General features: G+C 45.3%; 2 protein-coding genes across 3 annotated transcripts in view; both read left to right on the top strand.

Moving 5' to 3' along the window:
- LIMCH1 (LIM and calponin homology domains 1) overlaps positions 1-23,948 on the top strand; it is a 331,389-nt gene that overhangs the window by 47,450 nt on the left and 259,991 nt on the right. The window lies entirely within an intron of this gene.
- Positions 15,041-17,467, top strand: LOC143807535 (uncharacterized). Its single transcript, XM_077289220.1, has 2 exons — positions 15,041-15,854; positions 15,941-17,467. Exons 1-2 carry the CDS (start codon positions 15,609-15,611, stop codon positions 17,465-17,467), a joined length of 1,773 nt encoding a protein of 590 aa, XP_077145335.1. The 5' UTR covers positions 15,041-15,608.

Here is a 23,948-nt window from a genome sequence, read left to right as displayed (position 1 = left end):
TTACATAGCAAATAGATCAATGGCTGCACTCAACTGTACTTAAGCAAGGAAATGTGCGATACATGAAATGTGAATAGCATAATGGCTTGTGAAATCTATGAAAAACATATGGAATTATTTAGTCCAAGAACAGGTGGAAAGGTCAAAAATAGTTTCCTCTCTATAGATCAAAAACTTTTTACCATGGTGACCAGGGGTCTCACCTATTGCTCTTCAGCTACAGCCTAAATAATATGGCAGCTACTCCACAAGCCTAGTTTTGTTTCAGGGGGTTAAAGGTTAGGGTGAAGTCAAATCACTTGACCCTGTTGCTCAGCAGAACCATCTTGGTTCAGCATGAACGCCAACAGCTGAGTCGGAGACCTGTAACCGAGGTTCAAAAATAATCTACTGTGCTCTGCAAGATTTTACCATGATTTATGACCTCCAGGTGCTCATGTCATTTTATTAGTAGTGTCTGGAGAGATGTGTGAGATAGAGATCTTTTATTATGCACACCCTGTATTAAAGGGGTTGTCCACTGCTGGATGACCCAATTTGAATGCCTTTTGAATAGATAAAGGAAGTTCTCTGCAGCGATGGACTTTATGAATAAAACTTATCGTTTATTGTATTATCATTATAAAAGCACTGACGATGGCATACCATGGATACCATGGAGGCAAAACCGATTCATTTCGAAAGCTAGGTCTTAATCATGTCCATCACTGGAGAAAACTTACTTTTTCTATTTGTGATCAATGCCTTGGATGAGGGCGGCTCCATGCAACGATCCACTGCCAGGCAAGGTGTTCTACACATGGTGAGCGGACACCCCCTCTTTTCCCTTTCCATTACCTATTTGAATGCCTTTGTTGTGCTTAATAATGTAAGGAAAAAAAGCATACGTCATTCTGATTGACAGCCAGCCCCTCCAGTTTGGACAGCCGGATCCTCGCTACCTATCAGAATGATGTTGAAAGTCCCACCCTGTCAACAGAGTGGAGCCGAAAATAAGATTCCATTCAGTGATGACGTTAGCGGAGGCTTCCGAATCCCCGGTAGGAGCGATCTGTGACCACTCTGTGCCGGCGAAGAACGGCACTGTGCACAACAGGTAGGTACGTTACAATTACCTGCCTGTTGGTGCTTGGGTACATTTTTTTTGTATAGAGTCCCAGATACTCCCTTTAATGTCCCTTCTCTCTTATACAGCAGTGGAGCTTGTTAGACCCCAGTAAAGTTATAACTTTTACCACCCACCTGCATTGGATGGAGCCTGTCGCTAATCCGAACGCTGAAAGATTAGCCAATTCCAAAAAAAAGTTTAGCTGCCATAACTATCCTTGGGGCATCTAGGTACATTAGGCTACGCTCAACTGCACAGTTTGGCAGAAGATGGCCATTGGGCTTTGTTTAGTTTTTAAAGGGTCTACTTTTTCCTAAAGCAGTGCTACTCCAGTCCACAGGCTGGGTCTGAGCTGCGGTACCGTGCACAGCCCTTTGATTAGAGGGGCACCATTTTTGTTCGGAAGGAAAAAAGCGCAATCCTTATAAATTTTCCTCAAGTATCAACATGAAAACAAAAATATACCCCCTTGCCAACCAAGTCTCGCTGCTACTGCATGCTCGCATATCCTTCCCTTCTGCTTACGTTTTTCTATAATAATTTTTTTTCCATTTACTTGACTTGCGCCATTGTCCTTTCAATACAGTTCGCTGTTGCAAGCGAAGAATCTTTCTGCCATAGAGCGAGCGGTGTCATGTGAGGTTTGGCATGTAACCTCGAGTTTGGGAAGTAGCTGGGGTCTCCCACAGACATAGTTTACTATAATACTGAGAGTTATGAGCCTGGGCCCCTGCGTTGTAAGACGTGCTCCGGCTCTGGTTTTCCTCACGACACTGCAGACAGTTCTGCTTTGTGTCACAGAAGGCATTTCTATTGTAAATGGACATTCAGCAGAAAACATGACCTACTTTTATCAAACTGTGACATCAAAGAATCCCTATGTAGCAGGCAATGGCTTTAATAAAAATAAATAAAGGAACTTTATAGGAGAAACCATTAAACCATGCATTATTATAACCCCACCGTAGGCTGTGTTCACACGGTGTTGTTTGATGCTCCAAATCTTCCCTCCTTAAAAACTGCTTCAAATAACGCCTGAAAAACTCTTCCTATTTATTTCTATGGGAAAAACACTTTATATGAGGAGGTTTTTTTTGTGCATTTTTTTTTTCTTGTGCATGTCACTTGTTTTAGGCTATGTGCACACTATCAGTATTTGGTCAGTATTTTACCTCCGTATCTGTAAGTCAAAACCAGGAGTGGGTGATAAATACAGAAGCGGTGACGTGTTTCTATTATACTTTTCCTCTGATTGTTCTGCTCCAGATTTTACTTACAAATACTGAGGTACATTACTGACCAAATACTGAACGTGTAAACTTGGGCTTTCAGCGGATCTTGATGGGATTTGCTCCAAACTAGGCACTGTCAAATCAGGAGGCTGCCAAAAAAATGCTATGGGGGGGGGGAGGGGGAAACTACTCCAAAAACTCTCAAAGCAGTGCCCACTCTAGTAGACCTCTGTATTGGTTACTAATGCTGGCAGCAGATGTTCTGGTGATATTAGGATATGGGCACACTTCAGGATTTCTTGCAGAAATTTTCCTGACAAAATCCGGAAATTTCTGCCAGAAATCCGCATGCGTTTTTTTTTTGCGTTTTTTGTGTGGTTTTTTTTGCGGATTTTATGCGGATTTTTTGTGTTTTTTTCCTGGCACTCCAATTTCATGGGAAATCCGCAAAAATAATGAACATGTTGCTTCTTTTTCCGGAATGCGGTTTTTTTTGCAGAAAAAAACGCAACATTTGCACAAAAAATGCGGAATGCATTCTAAATGATAGGATGCATAATGTATGCGTTTTTTATGTGGTATTATAGCGTTTTTATCGGGGAAATCCGCAAAAAAAAAACGCAAAAAATCCTGAAGAAATCCTGACGTGTGCACATACCCTAAACCCTCACTTATCTGTGGAGGTCTAATGTCGATATCCGTTTTTCCTGAATGGATGCAACATCCATTGAATGCCATGTTATCCATTGTGCATTGATACCGAAATCTTCAAATAACCTTCAATCACGCCCAGCCAATATGTCTTTGGCAGAGGCGTAGCTAGGGCTTTGGTTCAGGGGGGTGAAGCTTCTGAGTGGGCCCCTAACCAGGTAACCTTGATTACAACTCTGTGACGCGCCCTAATAGTGGAGGAGAACCTCAGCAGATGACCGCACTGTTACTGAAGATAACACTGGTCAACGCAATTTTTCTGGTAAAAGGTTTTAAAACATATTTTAAGTCAATTTTGGCTGCTGATTACGAATATGAACTCCGTTTTTGGCTATCACATCAGGATTTCAAGATATTTTAAATTTTTGATGAAAATTACTCCTAATGTTTTATGATAAAAACACATGATTTTCGGCACTACATTTTGTATATTTTTAATCAAGGAATAACAAAGATTACAAAGTCTATGTACAGCAAATCAAATATACTTACAGAATTAAACTACAAAATATAAAAACACATATATATATGGCACACAGATGAATGGCAAATGGCAGTTATTTGAACTTTCTTTTCTTGGCTGATCTGTGATGTACAGCTTCTGGGTTGTCTCTCATCAAGCTCCAGCAATAGTCAGCAATCATATGTGAGTCCTACCGGCCTTGATACCGTTCTTCCATTGTTTTAATGTTCCTCGCTCACATCCCCAAGGTTCTCTGGAAAAAAGTCCAAATGGCTGTGTAAATAGTGAATCTTGATACTCATTCTACATCCAAGATGTCGCAGACTCCTTAGTAGCTCTTCCACAATCTCTTCATAGTTGTCTGCTTTCTTATTCTCTAGAAAATTCTGCACCACTTTACAAAATGCATTCCAAGCTCTATCTTCTGTCTCATTCATTGATGTGATCACATTTGGGTCTCTCATAAGTGTTCTTATTTGAGGTCCATCAAATATTCCGACCTTTTTCTTCTCTTCACTAAGACCAGGAAAAGTTGAACATGTATAGTTAAAGCATTCTCCACTGTGATTGAGAGCTTTGACGAACTGCTTCATCAATCCAAGTTTTATGTGTAAGGGAGGAAAGACAATGTCCTTCCTATCCACTAGAGGATCATGGATGACATTCTTATCGCCAGATGCCAAACTCTGTCGCTGAGGCCATTCAGTTTTCACCCAATGCTCTGCTGTAGCTCTACTGTCCCAGTAGCACAGAAAACAAGGGTTTTATCATAACAAATGGGAATTATGCATGTTCAAAGAAAACAAAGATATTCTCACATTTATTGGGAGACTAAATGAAAACTAAATTTACCTTAGTGAACCGTATAAACCGGCACTTTTCATACACTACTTATATTTATCATGGAATTCATGAAAATGGGCTATATACCTATAGCGCAAAAACGTGATGTGATAGAGAAATTATAGGATCAGATGTGAATTCAGCACCCTCAAATTAGTCTAAAACTGTTCTTAAAGTCCATGCCACAATTTTTTATTTTTTTTTGTAGACCAGTGTAATCTATAACGACCAACATGGATATTACCGCCATATGGTCAGTAGTAGATACTAGCCCTACAGAACATAGATCACAGCACAGTTACAGATAGTGACTTACCGCTGACGTTCTTTATGATGGAGTCGTCCCTTTTCCCGTCTTTTCCATCTGGCCCAGACCGACATGACAAGCCAGGACTCAGCTGCAGAGAATACAACAAAGACACATTTCACTTCTCATATTCCAGCCCCATCACCATCTATTCACAACCTGCATAAACTCCTCATCCTGCTGATATCTCAATACTAAGCCGCTGCTGCCGTATGTGTCCCTATTACTGCACCTGATACCCCAATACTGAGCCGCTGCTGCCGTATGTGTCCCACAGCACCTGCTGTGTGGTTCTCTGTGCCCTCTAAATTCTAAAGCACCCCTCTATAATATAGTAATGCCAGGTGCAAGTGCCCTAGAAAACAGTGCCCATATTTTGCCCCCTAGAAAGTAATATTGTCCTGTGTGCCCCTTTGATAGTCACAGTAACCTGAGTTCCCCTATAACAATAAGTGCCCACTTTACATTTAATAATGTCCTGAGTCTGCCTCCTGTACAGCTCCCCTATACACAGCATGATGCTCTCTTATACACAGTATACTGACCCCTTAGTAGCCTCCAAACTGTTTGATGGCTCCAACACTGTAATCCCCACACTGTATGATGCCCCTTTAGATAGCCTCTATATAGTATAATGCACCAGATCATCTTCAGTATAGTATAATGCACCAGATAGTCCTCAATATAGTATAATGTACCAGATAGTCCTCAATATAGTATAATGCACTCCCCATAGGCCTACTCTGTATTGTATAATGCACCCCCCATAGGCAGACTCTTTAGCACAAGGCAGCACCCATAGGCAGACCCTGTAGTATAATGTAGCACCCCTATAGGCAGACCCTGTACTATAAGGCAGCACCCCCATAGGCAGACCCTGTACTACAAGGCAGCACCCCTATAGGCAGACCCTGTAGTGTAAGACAGTACCCCCATAGGCAGATCCTGTAGTATAATGCAGACCCCCCAAAGGCAGACCCTGCACTATAAGACAGTACCCCCTCATAGGCAGACCCTCTAGTATAAGGCGCACCCCCCATAGGCAGACCCTGTAGTATAAGCCAGATCCCCCATAGGCAGACCCTGTAGTATAATGCAGACCCCCCAAAGGCAGACCCTGTAGTATAAGGCAGACCCCCCCATAGGCAGACCCTGTAGCATTAGGCAGACCCCCTATAGGCAGACCCTGTAGTATTAGGCAGACCCCCATAGGCAGACCCTGTAGTATTAGGCAGACCCTGTAGTATTAGGCAGACCCTGTAGTATTAGGCAGACCCTGTAGTATTAGGCAGACCCCCCATAGGCAGATTCTGTAGTATAAGGCAGCACCCCTTAAAATAATAAATAAATAAATACTCCTCTTTTCTTCCTGGTTCCTGCGCTGCTCTGAGCTCCCGCTCATCTCCTGACAGCGGGCGCCGGGCAGTGACTCATCGCGCCCACTGTCAGCGTCGCTCCTTCCCTCATCATTGTGGTCAGCTGTATCGGCTAAATACCGGTACAGCTGACCCTGCTATGACAGGCGGGGGGCCCACTGCTGGCACCGGGCCCCCCCCCCCCCCCGCCTGCTCAGGGGCCCCATAGCGGCAGAGCAGGGAGATCGATTCTCCCTGCTCTGCCGCAGAAGGTAACTGTATCGGCGCGCTGTGCCGGTAGCCACGCTACTAGTCTTTGGTAGTCTACAAGCAGGTGAAAGTCAGACCTGGCATCAGAAAGAGAGTAAAGGCAATCCTTTCACTTTGGACCTGATGATGAGTTTGTCAGTCCTAGTGTATGGTTACAGTAACAAGACGGTGTTTTCGTCCATACGAGAGAATCGTGACTATTATGCTAATCACATGCTGATCACAGTGTGATCCAATTTTCTCAGATGAGGAAAAGATGGAGACATTCCCCCCCCCCCCATCTTCTCCATTCTGTCAGTCTGTGAAAATTTGACCGCACTCAGATGTCATCCGAGTGCAGTCCGATGGTTTCCTCACACTTATTGACTTGCCAAATGCGATCCGATAAGATCCAACTTGGACATGCCGCAATTTTTTTTTTTTCCTCGGATTAACTCAGTCCGAGGAAAAAATCGGACATGTGAACGGCCCCATTGAATAACACTGGTCCCAGTGCGATCCGATGTTCATCTGCACGAGCCATTTGCTTGGTTTCCTTACAGCTGTCTAGTGATTTACTCACTGGGAAATGTGCCGGACATGTGTTTTTCAGCTGTAAAACTTGGAACTTTGCTTTTATGTTTGTGTTTGTAAAGTCATATTTTATTTTTTTTTTTATTTACATCTGAGCCGGTTCCTTTGGATGTAAACTATCACTGGCGACCTAACAATCAAAGCCGGAAATGTATGACATGTAACATGGGCTCTCCATCAATAAATCGCTTTAAAAAAAACCATTTGTTTTCAGACGTGTCTTTTTCTTCCCACCTTTGTGTACAGTTTGGAATCGGCCTGACCACTGCTACTACAGAGGTTACGACTTAGAGGGGAAGACACTAAAGTGGTAGCAAAATACCAGAGTCTTGGCTGTCTGTAGGGGATCTAATTTATCCGAGTGCAGGAACTTACATAATAACTGCTGGAAGGGAAATGACATTAGCTGCTACTACTGTCTCCAAAGCCTTCAGGGCCAGGTGTACAGCGTGTCTGCAGCAGACGTGGGCACAAGATTTGCTTGGGTTTCAGGAGGAAAGTGCTGTGTTATGTTCCAAGCTTGTTTTTTATCTTCTATATTTAAAGTGATCCGGTCATTCAATTCAATCCGAATACTAATGAAATTTATGTAAGCTTTTGACTTTGCAGTAAGTAATAAAAATGCCTTAAAACATTTTCTGTCTCTCTCTGTCTCTCTGTCTCTCTCTGTCTCTCTCTCAGGATGTGCTGTAAACGTTTTCATAATTTGGGAAAGTTATGAAATGTCCTATAAATGTCTGTCCTGTTCCTGATCTACGGATCTCAGCTTTTATTTGAGATGAATCTGTGCTGCACTTTATGTACATGCTCAGTAGTGATCAGTGCTGTGGGGTCGGAGTGCAGATGAATCTGTGCTGCACGTTATGCACATGCTCAGTAGAGACCAGAGCTGTGGGGTCGGAGTGGAGATGAATCTGTGCTGCACGTTATGCACATGCTCAGTAGTGACCAGAGCTGTGGTATTGGAGTCAGTGGTTATGCTTACCAACTCCACAGCCCTACATCAAAATCCAATCTGAGCTGGTAAAAAAATCGCAGATGAGCACTGAATCATTGAATGACATTGGTCCAAATGCAATCTCAGTAGTTGTTTTTTGTTTTGTTTTTTATCAGATTGCATTCGTCCGACTTCATTGCAAGTGTGAGTGAGCCTTAAAAGATGCATCGCTGGAATTGGGATCTCTGCCTCTACATCATTCTGCTCTCAGATGGGGTAGCAAAAATAAATCTGGTGACAAATTCACTTTAAAGTGACGAGATCATCAGAAAATACCCATTTTAAATGAAGTTTTTGTTATAACATATTTTTATTTTGGGTTTTTATTTTTATACATCACAATCTCTATTAAAAGTAACAATCCTGCAATTTTCATACTGGCCACTGTGACTTTTTAAGAATAAACTGCCTGTTTCAGGAAACACATGTACATAGTTAGGATCTGACCATTGTGGCTATCTTTATACTGTGGTGTCTAGGGTTTCTAATATAGCAATGTATACCTGAGGGTCTATGAGCTCATCTGTATTAGTTCTGAGGATTGAGGTCTTTCCACTAGTGTGACCCTGCAAAGTCCCTGAACATCTGCATTGCTGGATGGAACCTTCTCTCCTTTCTCCAGACAGTTTTTTTTATTTGTCAGCCAAGAGATGAACAGCAGACGTAATTCCCAATACATCTCTGGTAGACTGAGCGGCCTCTAATTTAACAGATCTCTTGATTTGCCCCGAGGAGGGGCAACATACCGAAACACGTGTCTGCAAACAGAGTTTCTGGGTTGGCTTTCATCCCAAGGCATATGGCAAGGCTTGTTAAAAGGCTGATATTGACTTTTATGATTTCTACCCCCAATGGGTGGCGCTGGAGTTCCAAGTCCTCATCCTCTTCCTGGAGGCAAATTGCATGTCCTGTTAACTAATAACAAGTGAAGCAGAAATTTGTGACTTGACAAAGCCTGTTAACATGACGCTAGTGATTTAGAAGTCTGATATAAAGATTAATATGGGTGTGGGTACAAAGAAGGCTATAATGGCGACATATCCTCAAAAACACACAATGTCGCTATAAAATTACGATGTTGCTATAATAGAAAAGGGAGCTAAAACTTCTGGTTTAGGGTGCTGGTGCTGGACCCCGTTATCCGATACTTATGACCTATTCCGAGGATCATTAATTTATAAGTCCTAGTCAACCCCTTTACTAAATCTGTAAGATAACAGATGGTAACTTCATTCCTACAAGTGGAACGTATCATGAGATGACGGTTTTGATATTTTCTGATGTAAGAATCCCATTATTTTCCCTGCATAATTCATCCTCTTATTACGGTTGGAAATAAAAGCCTCTCTGCTCGCTGTAGATGCGATATCGTAGCGTGCTGACGTTTTCCTGGGTCTCCCAAGTGAGAAAGTAGCAGGTAGAGCGAGGGCTTGGCTTCTGCCCTGGGAAAATATACACTTTAAATGTTTGCTACTGAATGGAAAGGCAACCTGAGAGCCATCCTGGTGGCTCTGAGAACAAGACGGCTTTGTGTAGATTTCCGCAGATTACAGACACAATGAAAATGGTTACGTTTCCTGAATGTGGTTTCAGATTTGTAACCTCAAAGTTTGTATGTGAGCCTTTATCCGCGACCGTCCGGAGGGATGTCCTCCGAGGCCGGCTGTACGTGGAAGGCAATTGAAGTGTATGTACACAAATGGCAGCACGGGATTTCCTCCCGATTCGGAACCTTTTCTTGCTACATTTTCATAAATGCATTTCTCTTTAGGATTGTTTAGGACGGCAGTTAGCCATAACATATAATGAAGTGTTAATTCAGGCGCTTTTGACAGTCTGTTAGGAAAGCCGTGCTCTACTTGGATCACATTTGTTTTTTTACGTCTTGTATTGGAAATCTGTAAAAAAATAAAAATAAATCCCTACTTCCATCCACACCTCAGCCTGCATGCACTGATCCCGTGGCGCTCCTCCGTTTACTTGCAGACGTAAGGAAGTGTCGCCCATAAGGGAGTCATTCAGCAGCCAGGCTCACGTGATCGTTGTCCCTATGGATATACAGATTTCTTAATTTTTTTTAATACCCCATCCACATGTAGTAGAAAAAAAAAGGAATGCAGGCAATGGACTTTAGAGGCTATGGGCAGCTTTAACATGGGGGTGGGGGGGAATAATGTTTTCCATATGTTAGTCCTATTATATTAAGTAAAGGTAACCACTAAGGGCTCTGTGATTTTCTATCTCTGAGTATAAGAGTACCCATTGTAGTCTATTGGCTGTTCTGTCTTTTATTTTTGCAGTCCACAAAAAAAAATCGAGTCCAGGATCAAATTCAATGAGAATGCAGAATGCTGTGATCTTCACAAGTATCAGTACTACTGTGGAACTGCACTTCTTTTCTGGATGTGCTTTCTTCATGTCTTCCTGTTTGCTTTGGTTTTTTCCTGCCCCCACCGAGACTGCACATACTTTGTCCCCTCTCCAGGCCGTGGAGATCTGTTTACAACCACCTTTTTTTTTTTTTTGCTTCTAACTGAGGTCTTATCTGCTAGCACCGAGAAAAGGGGAAGGGGAGCAGATAACCATTGGGAGCAGTAGTGTTGATGGATGTTGTAGTATTTATCTTTTGCAGAGCATTTTATAATGAAGCTCATTTTGAAAGTTGCTTTAACTTTGCATTTAGGAAGCCAAAAAAAAAAAAAATCTGTGAAAATGTGGATCACCATACTATGTCCTGCATGCAATATTAAATAGATCTTAGACTTGTGGAGGCTGGTGTACTTGCTTCAAACATTCATGTTAGACTGCCTGCATAATCCCTCCTAGTATTGAAAAAAACTCTAGCTGGATTCCTAAAGTGCTCATGTTAATTTGAGGATTATGTAGCCTTATTGACATGGATTTTCAAAGTAAGTACCCCAGTCTCATAAGGTCACAGTTTATATGATGAACTCTGGTCACAGATCCGTTAGTAATCTACAGACTCCCTTTTGTGGTTCAAAAAATGTTCTGGATTTTCACTCGGATCCGCAGCCTTTGCTATACAACGGGCGAAATCCATGGTAAATAAATGCCGATTTGTAACACATTGGCAAGAGCCACAAGGCGTAAACTCCACTTCTCTGGGCCGTATCTTTAGTGATTGGCACATGCCATCCTCCTGCTTTAGCTTTCATAAAATACTGTCATGTTCCACAAGGATTCTATTTCCATATCTGACAAAGGAGACTTGAGATGATTGTTTCTTAAGGCTATAAATGTTATATCTTGTAATTAGTATTCGAATTGGCAAACCTCTGATTAATAGGAAATGTAAGGAAACACATTAAATCGGTGATTATGTGTAATATGGGTTGAATTTAAACCATCTGTACGCTGCACTGGCGCATCTGGAAAATGAGGGGGAGGATAAAGGTCAAGTCAGTTAAAAAAAAAAAATACAAAGAGAGGATTTTGTTACATCATTTTGAAGAACCTCGACCACATCGGGTTATAGCTGTATCATCTATTAACATCTTTTATTTCCGTCTGTTCTGCACAATGAAAAGCATTAAAAATTGTAAGGTTTTATCAGAACCAAAAGGAATAAACTGATCGCAGTCCTGCTTGTATGAAAAGATGAAAACCAGACGGGAGAAACTTTTATGTTCTGTTCCTTAGAACTTTTTCTTTTAGTATTTCTGACACTATAGTCTGTGTGTTCCATATGTCATGAATTGTAAGAGATGTTAATGGAGGTTACTGGGATGTATCCAAAATTGACCTCCACTTTCTCTTGTCCCCTCTCTGTTTTTCCATTGAAAATCAAAACTCTTTTTTTTAGAGATGATGGAAAGGTCATATAAAAAAACCGATGAGGAACGCACATGTAAATATGTTCAATTTTATTTGTGAAGAAGCCCTCTTGGGCACTGAACACCTGCATGTTCATTCTGTGACTGGAAATTCTGCAATTGACATTTTAATTGGGTTCTGTCCTTGGAGAGAGAGCTCCGGTTGTATTTGTGATGATGTACAATGTAATACAAAAATCTAAGCCAAACTATTAATAATGGATAATAATTTCCGTTCTTGAAATTATTTCTCAGCCCATTTTTAGCAAAATTATGGAGAAAAATATGCGGTATGTATAATACAGTATGTACCTCCTTACACTGGCATGCCAGGCTACGCATGTCCCTCTCCACAAGGAGAAACCTTACCACTTAGATCCTATACAGTAAGGGCAGGGCCGGACTGGCCATCTGGCAATTTTGGCAAATGCCAGAAGGGCCTGTCTGGTCTTGGGCCACTTTGGCTGCTACATTGTTATCAGGATATGCATCCTCAAGATGCCCGCACTGTTTGCAGTTGTGACACAGCACAAAATTGCTGGCTTCATCACTTACCCCAGCATGCCACAGGCATCCCTTTTGTTTGCGACCTGCTGATGCCGGCACCAACAGGGTAACATGAAAAACTGTAAAGGTTGCACCATGAATTACCAAGAATGATAACTCTAGAACATTGAAACTGCGTTACTGCCATAGAAAATGGGACAAAAGGAAAAAAAAAGCGCTGTAGTGTATATGTGATTTTTTCCTCTGAAAAATTGCTGTGAAAAATACAGTAAAAAAGAAGGTACATAGATTGGCCAGTATATGAGCCCAATTGCCATGTCAAGGCGTCCTTCATAGTTGGGTCCCTGTCCTCACTCATATGCCACCTCTCCTGGGCAAAGAAGCCTACAATTTATGGGGCAGGAATGGACCTGCTAACTACTTAAAATCACCTGTGGCTGATGGGAGTGCTAGTGCACATGTCCAAAAAGGGTTTGATACAAATAGAGAAAAAGACCAGTACATCCAATCTAGTGTGAACAGGTGCCAACCAAAAAGGCATCTAACTTGAAAAACTATAAAGGTTGCACCATGATTTACCAAGAATAATTACTCTAGAACATTGAAACTGCATTACTGCCATAAAAAATAGGAAAAATGGGGGGGGAAAAAAAGTGCTATGTAGTGTATATATGAACTATTCATCTGCAAAATTGCTATGAAAAGTACAGTAAAAAAGGTTCTTAGCTCATAGATTGGCCAATATACAGTATGTGAGCCCAACTGCCATGTCAAGGCGTCCTTTAAAGGTGGGTCCCTGTGCTGATATGTCACCTCGCCTGGGCAAAAAAGCAAAATCTCTAATGGGGCCCCCAATTATTGCAAGTCTTTAATATCATTAGTCTTTTTATATAGACCAAAGGGACATTTGGGCCCCCTAGGCTCCAGGGCCTGGTTGCGATTGCAACCCTTGCACCTACTGTAGTTTCACCCCTGATCATTTTTAGTATGTGATTCGCATACATGCAGTCAGGTGCTGACTAGATGTGCACGGGCTCGCTCAATACAGGAGAAATTAGCAAAGCCATGACGGCCCGCTCCCAATGCCGGGATCAGAGAACCTTCACAGTGAACGCTATGAGGATTCAGAAGTCTGAAGTTACATAGACTTTAACCTCAACCCCTTTAGCAATCAACATGGTGGTATTATCTACTATTTATTTGTCTAAGGGTCACTTCCATCTGTCTGTCCTTCTGTCTGTCACAGATATTCATTGGTCGCGGCCTCTGTCTGTCATGGAATCCAAGTCGCTGATTAGCTGTGGCAAAACGCCCACGACCATTGCCACGACCAATCAGCACAGCACAGTCCGGAAGAAAATGGCCGCTCCTTACTCCTCGCACTCACTGCCCGGCGCCCGCATACTCCCCGCTCACACAGGGTTAATGCCGGCGGTAACGGACCACGTTATGCCGCGGGTACCGCACTCTGTAACCGCTGCTATTAACCCTGTGTGTCCCAAATTTTTTACTATTGATGCTGCCTAGGCGGCATCAATACTAAAAAAAATGTAATGTTAAAAATAATAAAAAATAAACAAAAAACCTGCTATACTCACACTCCGTAGTCCGCCGAGCCTCTTGCGCCGGCCGCCATCTTCCGGGAACCGGCGATGCATTGCGAAATGACCCATAAGACTTAGCGGTCTCGCGAGACCGCTAAGTCTTCTGGGTTATTTCGCAATGCATCCGGGGAACGGAAGATGGCGGCCGGCTCGAGCGGCTCGGCGGAGCTTCGGCGGATCCCAAGCGTCGGTAACCGCTTCCTGAATCCAGGCGCCAACGGAAGGTGAGTATATAACTATTTTTTATTTTAATTCTTTTCATGCCCACATTGCTATATACGTGGGCTGCGCAATATACAACGTGGGCTGCGCAATATACAACATGGGCTGCGCAATATACAACGTGGGCTGCGCTATACACAACGTGGGCTGCGCAATACACAACGTGGGCTGCGCAATACACAACGTGGGCTGCGCAATGTACAACGCGGGCTGCGCAATGTACAACGCGGGCTGCGCAATGTACAACGCGGGCTGCGCAATGTACAACGCGGGCTGCGCAATGTACAACGCGGGCTGCGCAATGTACAACGCGGGCTGCGCAATGTACTGCGTTGGCTGCGCAATGTACTGCGTGGGCTGCGCAATATACTACGTGGGCTGCACAATGTACTACGTGGGCTGTGCTATACACTACGCATACATATTCTAGAATACCCGATGCGTTAGAATCGGGCCACGATCTAGTAACTGTATAAGTAGGTAATATTTGGTTAGTTTGTTGGTATTTGTCTGTAATATTGCAATATTATTATTTTGATATTATAATTATTTAATCTTATATAGCAATATTCTTGGTATTTTTAGAAATATTGGTCTTGTAATAAATCTTGATATCCTCCAGGCAGGGTAATATTAGTAATATTTCCCCATCTAGTGTTTGGGCGGGGGGGGGGGGGGGGGGGCAGGTGTAGGAGGGTGGTGCTGTTATGGATAATAAGAAACACGCTGTCACTTTAAGAGGCTGCATCCCTTTGTCTTATGTGATGGTATGTTCTGCTGTTCTCCCCTACTCTTGTTGTTGCTATGGACTGGTCGGGGCTGTGTGGAGGAGGTGGAGCTGAGCAACGAGGGAGAAGAAGTTTCGAGAGGGAACCGAGTGAACTGTGAGCTGTTCTGTCTGCAAGGAAGAGTCGTTGGTTGCAAGAAAGATTACACAGCTTGAGACAAACTGCGATTGTTAAATAGACTTTCTCAGTCGCCCATGACAGCACACCAGAGAGAGGGGATCCGCCCTTCAGGGACAGGAAACCTACAGGATAAAAGGGCGGTACCTCTCCCCTGCATCAGTTTGGTTTCCTGTCCCTGACGGGGAACCTTCTGGACGGTACCTGAGAAGAGCTGGAACCGTGAAGAAGCCTGGAATCCGGAGCCGGCCAGTCCGAGTCCTGGCAGCGGGGAGGCCCCTGCCACGGCTGGTGCGGTGTCCGAAGCCGCCACGGCTGCGACCGACGGGCCGTCAGCGTGAGCGGGGGGAAGTGTAGCCGCCACTCCGGATAGGAGGCTGGGGCTCCCGGCACTCGGCCGCACTCAGGACGCCGGCGTTTCCAAAATGGCGCCGCACCGGAGGTGATAGAACGACTTCCGGTTCGGGGGCAGCGCTGTCACCAAGGTGTACCAAGATGGCGCTGCCCCGGAACTGGATTACTTCATTTCCGGGTCCCTGACTGCGCGCGCATGCGCAGTAGCATGTAGAAAAAAAAGAAAAGAAAAAGGGACGCTTCCTCCTTGATGCAGCCACAGAGGAGGGGCTATTAATAAGCGCTCCGCTTAAAAGATGGTGCGCATAGGAGACTCCTTGCTGCATGCCGTCCCAAGGTAATAGAGCCATGGAAGACAGCGATCAGCAGCTCCAGCCACCGCCACCGCAGCAGCAGCAGCGCCACCATCAACGACCGAAACCGGACGCGCAAAAGAAGCGAACCTCTACGGGCACCCGGAGTTCTCGGTCTGGTAGCCATTCCACGCAACGTAGCAAGAATTCCAGTGTGGTGAATCAGCTACCATCTACGGATCTCTCACTTCAAGATCCTACCCCTCCTCCAGAACCGGTACCTGTGGCTGCGTCTGATTGGTGAGTGATCTTCGTGAAAGCTCATTTTTTTGTAATTGGGGTCCCTCTTCTCCTTTATCCTAGGCAAGGAAGAGAACGGCAAAAACAAAGCACAGAACCTGCCCATTATGCGATATAGAATTACCGCAATCTTGGGATAAAAAGTTATGTGATTCGTGTATTGGTCAAGTCCTCTGCGAGGAGACTCCAAACTTTGCCTCTGAGTTACGGTCTGTAATCAAAACAGAGGTGGAATCTGTGTTTAAAACCCTTAAAGGAGAAAAGAAAGTCAGTAAGGAAAAACCTAATCCTTATAGGAACTCTGATTCCTCCAGCTCTGATATCGTAAACTCAGATACACAGGACTCCTCTTTCTCTTCTTCAGATGACGAAAGGGGAGGTCGTCATTGTTTTCCCTTAGATGAGGTTGACGGCCTTGTTAAAGCGGTGAGGTCGACAATGGGGGTATTGGACCCTCGTCCTGACAAAACCGTTCAGGATGTCATGTTCGGAGGACTATGCCAAAAAAAGCGGAAAGTTTTTCCCCTAAATGAAAATATACAAACCTTAATCAAAAGAGAGTGGGAAAAACCAGAGAGGAAAAATGCATCAGTTCCCTCTATTAAAAGAAAATATCCATTTGAAGAGGAAGCTTCCTCTTCATGGGATAAGGCTCCCAAACTCGACGTGGCGGTAGCTAAAGCCTCAAAAAGATACGCGTTACCATTTGAAGATATGGGAACCCTAAAAGATCCTCTTGACAAGAGAGCCGACACCTTTCTCAAAGGTGCCTGGGAGTCGGCAGGGGGATGCTTGAGACCGGCCATAGCAGCTGCTTGCACGTCACGCTCCCTTATGATCTGGATTGACAACTTAGAGAAACAGCTGAGGGATGGGGTACCCAGAAATAAGGTGTTAGACTCTATTCCCATGATTAGAGGTGCCGCGGCATTTTTAGCCGATTCGTCTGCCGATTCGATTAAATTAACGTCTAAATCTGCAGCCCTCTCGAATGCTGCACGCAGAACCCTGTGGCTTAAAAGCTGGCCAGGAGATTTACAAACTAAACACAAACTGTGTTCTATCCCGTGTGAGGGCAAGTTTCTCTTTGGAGAGACTCTAGACGATATCCTGCAAAAAGCAGGTGATAAAAAGAAGGGGTTCCCCATCCTACCTCAAACGTTCAATAAACGGCCCTTTCGGAGTAGGAAATTCTTTAGGAGAAGACCGCCAAGAGAACAAAACCGCTCGGATGATGGGAAAAGAAGAGAAAGAGGTTTCCTCTTCGGTAGTTCCCCACGAGATAAGAAACCCCCCCCCCTAAGTGACATCTCCCCCAGGGTGGGAGGGAGGTTGTCTCAATTCCTCCCGGCCTGGGAAAAAATCACTACCAGCCCCTGGATACTAAATCTGATAAACGCAGGACTTCAAATAGAATTTTTTTCCCTACCCCCCCGACATTATGTAGTAACTCCACTGAGGTCTTCTCCCCAACAACAAGAAGCTCTAGAACTCGAAATCCTAAAATTATTCCCCCTCTGGAGAGAAAGAAGGGTTTCTACTCCCCATTATTTCTGGTTCCCAAACCAGACGGGTCTTTCCGGACCATAATAAACTTACGGAAATTAAACACTTACGTAAAGAACAAACGATTCAAAATGGAATCAATAAAGTCGACAATAAAAAACCTGTTTCCGAACTGTTTTATGATAGTTCTAGATCTCAGCGACGCGTATTATCACGTCCCCATCCACAAGGATTCTCAAAAATTCCTCAGACTGGCAGTGGTCATGAAAGGGCAGATAAGGGAATACCAATACAGAGCCCTTCCCTTTGGCATATCAATCGCACCTCGCATATTCACCAAATTGGTAGCAGAGATGATGGCACATCTAAGAGAAGAGGACATTTTAATCGTTCCATATTTGGACGACTTTTTGATTGTAAGCAGCTCGGACCAACTCTGCAGTCAGCATTGCCAAAGAGTGATAGACATTTTGAAAAAACTAGGCTGGTTGGTGAACCTTCAAAAATCAAAACTGGAACCAACCAGGGTTCAGGAATTTTTGGGTCTCACTTTGGACTCAAGTTCCCAAGAATGTCGCCTCCCAGTTCAGAAAAGACAAAAGATATTACATCTAGTGTCAGAAGCTTGTTCAAAACCATCCATGTCTCTGAGGAAGGCGATGTCGTTACTGGGGTCCCTCTCTGCTTGCCTTCCAGCAGTTCAGTGGGCGCAGCTCCACACGAGACCCCTCCAGTGGGACATTTTAAAAAACCAGAGTTTACTAAGAGGTCGGTTAGAGGGTCGCATGACTCTAAGTTCGCCTGTTATTCATTCCCTAACCTGGTGGCTAAATCCCACCAATCTATCAAAAGGGATTCCATGGGTGATAGAGGACCCTCAGATAGTAACAACAGACGCAAGTCCCACAGGGTGGGGGGCTCACCTGAACAACAAAGTCGCTCAGGGGGTATGGTCGAGTCAGGAACTCGAGACTTCCTCAAACCAAAAAGAGCTGAGAGCGGTGAATCATGCACTACGTTTTTTCCTAAGAGAATTACAGGGGCATCACGTCCGAATTTTTTCGGACAACAAAGTAGTTGTAGCTTACTTGAACCACCAGGGGGGGGACCAGGTCTCAAACATTAATGGAAACTACCTCCGAAATTCTCAGCCTAGTACAGAACAGTCTTCTGTCCATATCAGCCCTACATATAAAAGGAGTAGAGAACCAGGAAGCCGACTTTCTAAGTCGTACCCAACTAAAACAAGGAGAATGGTCCTTGAATCAGGGAATCTTCAAAAAAATCACAGACTTATGGGGCATCCCTGTAATAGACCTCTTTGCAAACATGCACAACAAGAAGGTGAAAACCTTTTGCTCCTTAGATCCCAGAGGGAACCCTCAGGCAGTAGATGCATTTACGATTCCCTGGACACAAACTCTTGCATACGCATTTCCTCCCATCATCCTCATTCCAGCAGTTCTGCGGAAAATCAGGCAGGACAAATCCAGACTTATCCTAATAGCCCCCTTCTGGCCCAAAAGGGCTTGGTTCTCCTGGCTGAGGATGCTTTCGATCACCGATCCCTGGGTCCTTCCGGATCTTCCGGACCTTCTGTCTCAGGGACCGGTGTTCCACCCCCAGTCAGAGAATCTCCACTTAACAGCGTGGAATTTGAGAGGTCACTATTGAGGGATAGAGGTTTTTCTAACAAACTAGTCTCTACACTAATGAAAAGTAGAAAACCCGTGACCACAAAAATATATGGTAAAACTTGGCAAAAATTTTTATCCTCCTCCGGGGTCAGGTTGCAAGACGGGGTTCCAGTGACTGAAATATTAGAATTTCTACAAAAGGGGTTAGACCTGGGCCTTTCAATAAGTACCTTAAAAGTACAGATATCAGCTCTAGGAGCACTGTACTGTGAAAACATAGCAGCAAACCCTTGGGTGATACGGTTTATCAGAGCAGCCGCAAGGTCTAAACCTGTAACAGTAAAAAAATTACCAACTTGGGACTTGAACCTGGTCTTGTCAGCCCTGACAGAACCCCCGTTTGAACCTGTAGAGTCAATACCTCTTAGGATTCTATCACTTAAAACTGCCCTCCTAATAGCCCTGACATCGGCCCGTAGAATAAGTGATCTCCAAGCCCTGTCCGCAAACCCTCCCTTTACACAAATCCTGGATGATAAGGTTGTACTAAAGACAGACCCTGCCTATCTACCCAAAGTAGCATCCATATTTCACAGGTCCCAGGAAATAATCCTTCCTTTCTTCTGCCCAGACCCTAAAAATAGGGAAGAAGAAAAATTCCACACACTAGATGTGAGAAGGTGTCTAATCCAATATATTAAATCCACCCAACAGTGTAGGAAGGAAGGGTCTCTTTTTATCTGTTTCCAGGGGCCTAGGAAAGGACTCAAAGCTTCTAAGGGCACTATTGCTCGATGGGTGACAGACGCAATAGCCTTGGCCTACTCATCCACCGGGAACGCCATTCCACAGGGACTGAAGGCCCACTCTACAAGGGCTATGGCGACCTCCTGGGCCGAAAGGTCAGAGGTACCATTAGATCAAATCTGTAAGGCGGCCACCTGGTCATCACCTTCAACCTTTTTCAGACACTATCGCCTAGACCTAGCCTCTTCGTCTGACCTAACCTTCGGAAGAAGGGTTCTACAGGCTGTGGTCCCTCCCTAACCAATATATCTCTGCAATTCTCTCTGGTGTGCTGTCATGGGCGACTGAGAAAGTCATAGTTACTCACCGATAACGGTGTTTCTCAGAGCCCATGACAGCACCTACTTATTCCCCCCCCCTCATCACGTGTGCGGTGAGCACATTATTTTGTGTGAAGTGCTTTTTCATATAGACACGGTGTTTACCTGTTAAGCAATATGATAAAATTGTACATTTTTTGTTGTTGTGACTAACCTGGAGGACCTCCGATGCTCTGTAAACAAAACTGATGCAGGGGAGAGGTACCGCCCTTTTATCCTGTAGGTTTCCTGTCCCTGAAGGGCGGATCCCCTCTCTCTGGTGTGCTGTCATGGGCTCTGAGAAACACCGTTATCGGTGAGTAACTATGACTTTCCCGGTTGCAGCGTAGGGTGGCTGTTCTGTGCTGGTTTGTGGAGCCACGAAGATACGGAGAAGGGGACTTACGGTTTCCAGGAGCAAAGAGAAGGCCACGCTTTACAGAGCCGACAGGAATCCGTGCGCAGCGCCGTTCTGGACTTTGGGGGCCCCCTGGGACTGGACCTGTGTCCCCAACATCACCGTGAGTCTGTTTCTGTCTGGTGCACCAGTTAGGGCCTAGTGCAGGCTTCAGTAGTTATAACACGTTAGCCGTGTGGCCTGTGTAGTAAAGGCCAGGGAGATTATATGCAGAGTAGCAACGATATATGTTTTTATTGTGTAAAGTTGCTTGTGAGATAGATTCTGAGTTTTGCAATTGCTTAAGCACTGTGCTATTTTACAGACAAATTGACTCATGTGCATTACCTTTTGTTATTGTAAACCCCTGTTTGCACCTTCCTTGTCCTTTCCATTTTCTGTCTCCCAATAAATCTATCCCTTGTGGTTTGCACCTCATCTTGTGTACAGTAGTCTTCCTGCACCGTGGTGGTCCCCCGGCCATCGCTTCAAGTGGCGCTGCGAGCAGGGTACTGTCATCAGGATGGAGGCAGCAGACAACAATGGCGGGAATGTTAACATTATTGGGGATGCTGTGGGCATTGGTGGAACCCCTGCAAGGACACTCCCTATGGGCACCTTATTTAGTGTGCTCCCAAAGTTTGACGGCAAGAATATGCCACTGTCCGATTGGGTGTCCCGCCTGCAATGCACCCTGAAGATTTATAACATAAGCCCAGACCTTGAAGTGGACATTGCTTTAACTGCCCTAGAGGGGGAAGCCCGCAGAAACATCTGCCTACAACCAGAACTCACCCGCAGTACCCTGAAGGAGCTAGTGAAGTTCCTGGAAGAGATCTACGGCGAGACGGCTAGCGCGGGACATCTTCGCGCCAAATTTTTCTCTAGACTGCAGCGTGAAGAAGGAATTTCTCAGTATGCAACAGCACTGCAAGAAGTGTTCGAAGAGGTGCAGAGAAAGGAGGCGGATGGATTTGGCAGCATGGGCTCTAAAGACCGGATACTCCGGGAGCAATTCATTTTGGGACTACACAGCACATCCTTGAGGCAAGCACTGTCAGAACGGGTCCGGGCAGATCCAGCCCTTACGTTTCGTCAAGTCCTGGCGGAAACAGTGGCCCGAAGCAAAGAAGAAAGCTATGCGTCTGGAGTGATGCGTGTCCAGGGCACCAATTCCAGAGGGGACTCAAACCATCAAGAAGTGCTGGTTCAGGTAGTACAAGACTTGCAGCGGTCCCTTGTTAACGTGCAAGAGAAACTGACCCAGATGGAGCGGAGAGTGGGGGAACTACAAGAGACTGACCCACCATATTCATGCAACCATCCTTCGGCCCGATCGACAAGGGATCAGTGGGAACAAGCCCCCTCCCGTCAGGCACCGGCGGCACGAGGACAGACTCGAAGTACTCCTCGGCGAGGAGGAGGCATTCAATGCTGGGAATGTGGAGGACGGGGGCACCTTGCCAGAGATTGTCGGAACTATACTCAAGGCCAGTGGAAGCCGCCGTTAAACTACCAACCCCCGCGGTAGTGCGGCACTCTGCGGGGGAGGCGAGAAGAGAGGCCGCTCCATATCATAACGAACACTTGATTGCTGGGAGCCCCATCCTACGTGCTGAATTTGAAGGAGTTCTGGTGGATTGCCTGGTAGATACCGGGTCACAAGTGACAACGATGTCAGAAGCGTACTTCAAGCAGCATTTCCAGAACCTGGCAATGCCAGAGAAAGAGACATTGATTCGCTTGTTTGCTGCCAACCAACAACCGATTCCGGTCACAGGGGTCGTGTGGATGAATATTCGAATTTGTGGACAAGCAGTTGGAAGAAAAGGGATCCTACTAGTCCCTGAACCTGTCAAGAAAGATGTGCCTGTAGTACTGGGAATGTATATCCTACGTGAACTCGATCAGATTATGTTTACCAAATGGGGACCTGGATATTGGAAGAAGGCTACCCCACATAAACCTACTCAAGAAGCCCTTCAACGACTGATCCGCGTCTGTGGGACGCAGAAGAGTGTGCCATCTTATCAGACGGTAGGGGTCATCCGGGCTCCTGGGAAAGAACCTGTAATCCTACCTCCCGAGCAAGAAACTATAGTGTACCTTCCAGTGGGGACTCACCGCAACCTTGATGGGTTGGAAGTGGTTGTTCAGCCTGTGGTAGGCGGAGGAGTGGATCAAGAAGTCATGATAGCTCGTACGATAGCTTTGGTCCAGCGAGGACATGTCCCCATCAGAGCTTTGAATGTGAGCCCCAGGGAAGTCACCTTGCCACGAGGGACAGATCTGGCCCTGGTGTACCTACATAAGGGTGAAGTGGTGAGCCAGAAGGAGATGTCTTTATCACCGAAAGAAGGCGTGGGGTGGACCCTAGCAGTTGCTGCGGGAGATGAAGAGACACCATCCCCGGAGTGGAGTGGACGGGTCATCCTTGAGCAAATGGAAGTGGATGTGAAGGCTATGGGCCCTGAGCGTGTGCAAGCAATAGAAACTATGCTGTGGAAAAATCAGGCCGCATTCACCCGTCACGCCGAAGATTTCGGCTGTACTGAAGCCATCACGCATGAGATCCCGACTGGGGAAGCTCGTCCAATTCGAGAACGATATCGGCAGATTCCGCCCAAAATGTACCAAGAGGTGAAAACATTACTGAGGCAGATGCTCGATTCAGGAGTGGTGCAGAGTAGTCAGAGCCCTTGGGCAGCCCCGGTGGTGCTCGTCAAGAAAAAGGACGGGACCATCCGGTTCTGTGTAGATTACAGGAAACTCAATGCCTGCACTGTTCGAGACTCGTATCCGTTGCCCCGCATTGAGGAATCCTTAACAGCGTTGGGGAAAGCCAAGTACTTCTCCACCCTGGACCTAGCAAGCGGATATTGGCAAGTAGCCGTGGCAGAGAAAGACAGAGAAAAAACTGCCTTCATCCTCCCTATGGGACTGTTCGAGTTTAACCGGATGCCCTTCGGGCTCTCCAATGCTCCAGGCACCTTTCAACGGCTGATGGAAAAGTGTTTGGGAGATTTAAATTTCGAGGCTACCCTGATCTATCTGGATGACATCATTGTGTTCTCATCCTCTTTCGAAGACCACCTTGCCCGGCTTGGACAGGTACTCGGAAGATTGCGTGCTCATAACCTGAAGTTGAAGCCAAAGAAATGCCACCTCTTCAAGAGGGAGATCGAGTACCTAGGACACATAGTGTCACAAGATGGAGTTTTACCCTCGCCAGAAAAAGTGGCTGCTATCCAGAAGTGGCCAGTCCCTCAAACAGTGAGAGAACTCCAGGCCTTCCTGGGACTCGCGGGGTACTACCGTCGATTTGTTAAAGACTTCGCGAAGATGGCCGGTCCTCTCAACGAGTTGCTGATGGGGACCGCTGGAGTGCCGAAGACCCAGCGCATCCCCTGGGCACAGGGACAACA

The sequence above is a fragment of the Ranitomeya variabilis genome, chromosome 1 (genome assembly GCF_051348905.1).
Source record: "Ranitomeya variabilis isolate aRanVar5 chromosome 1, aRanVar5.hap1, whole genome shotgun sequence".
Taxonomy (NCBI): Eukaryota; Metazoa; Chordata; class Amphibia; order Anura; family Dendrobatidae; genus Ranitomeya; species Ranitomeya variabilis.
Note: the sequence above shows the minus strand (reverse complement) of the source record. Positions and strands in the feature narration are given on the sequence as shown.

Coding starts and splice junctions, on each gene's coding strand:
- LOC143807535 (XM_077289220.1), top strand. CDS start 15,609: ATGCCGTCCCAAGGTAATAGAGCCATGGAAGACAGCGATCAGCAGCTC. Junction 15,855..15,940: donor CTACCCCTCCTCCAGAACCG/GTACCTGTGGCT, acceptor CCTTTATCCTAG/GCAAGGAAGAGAACGGCAAA.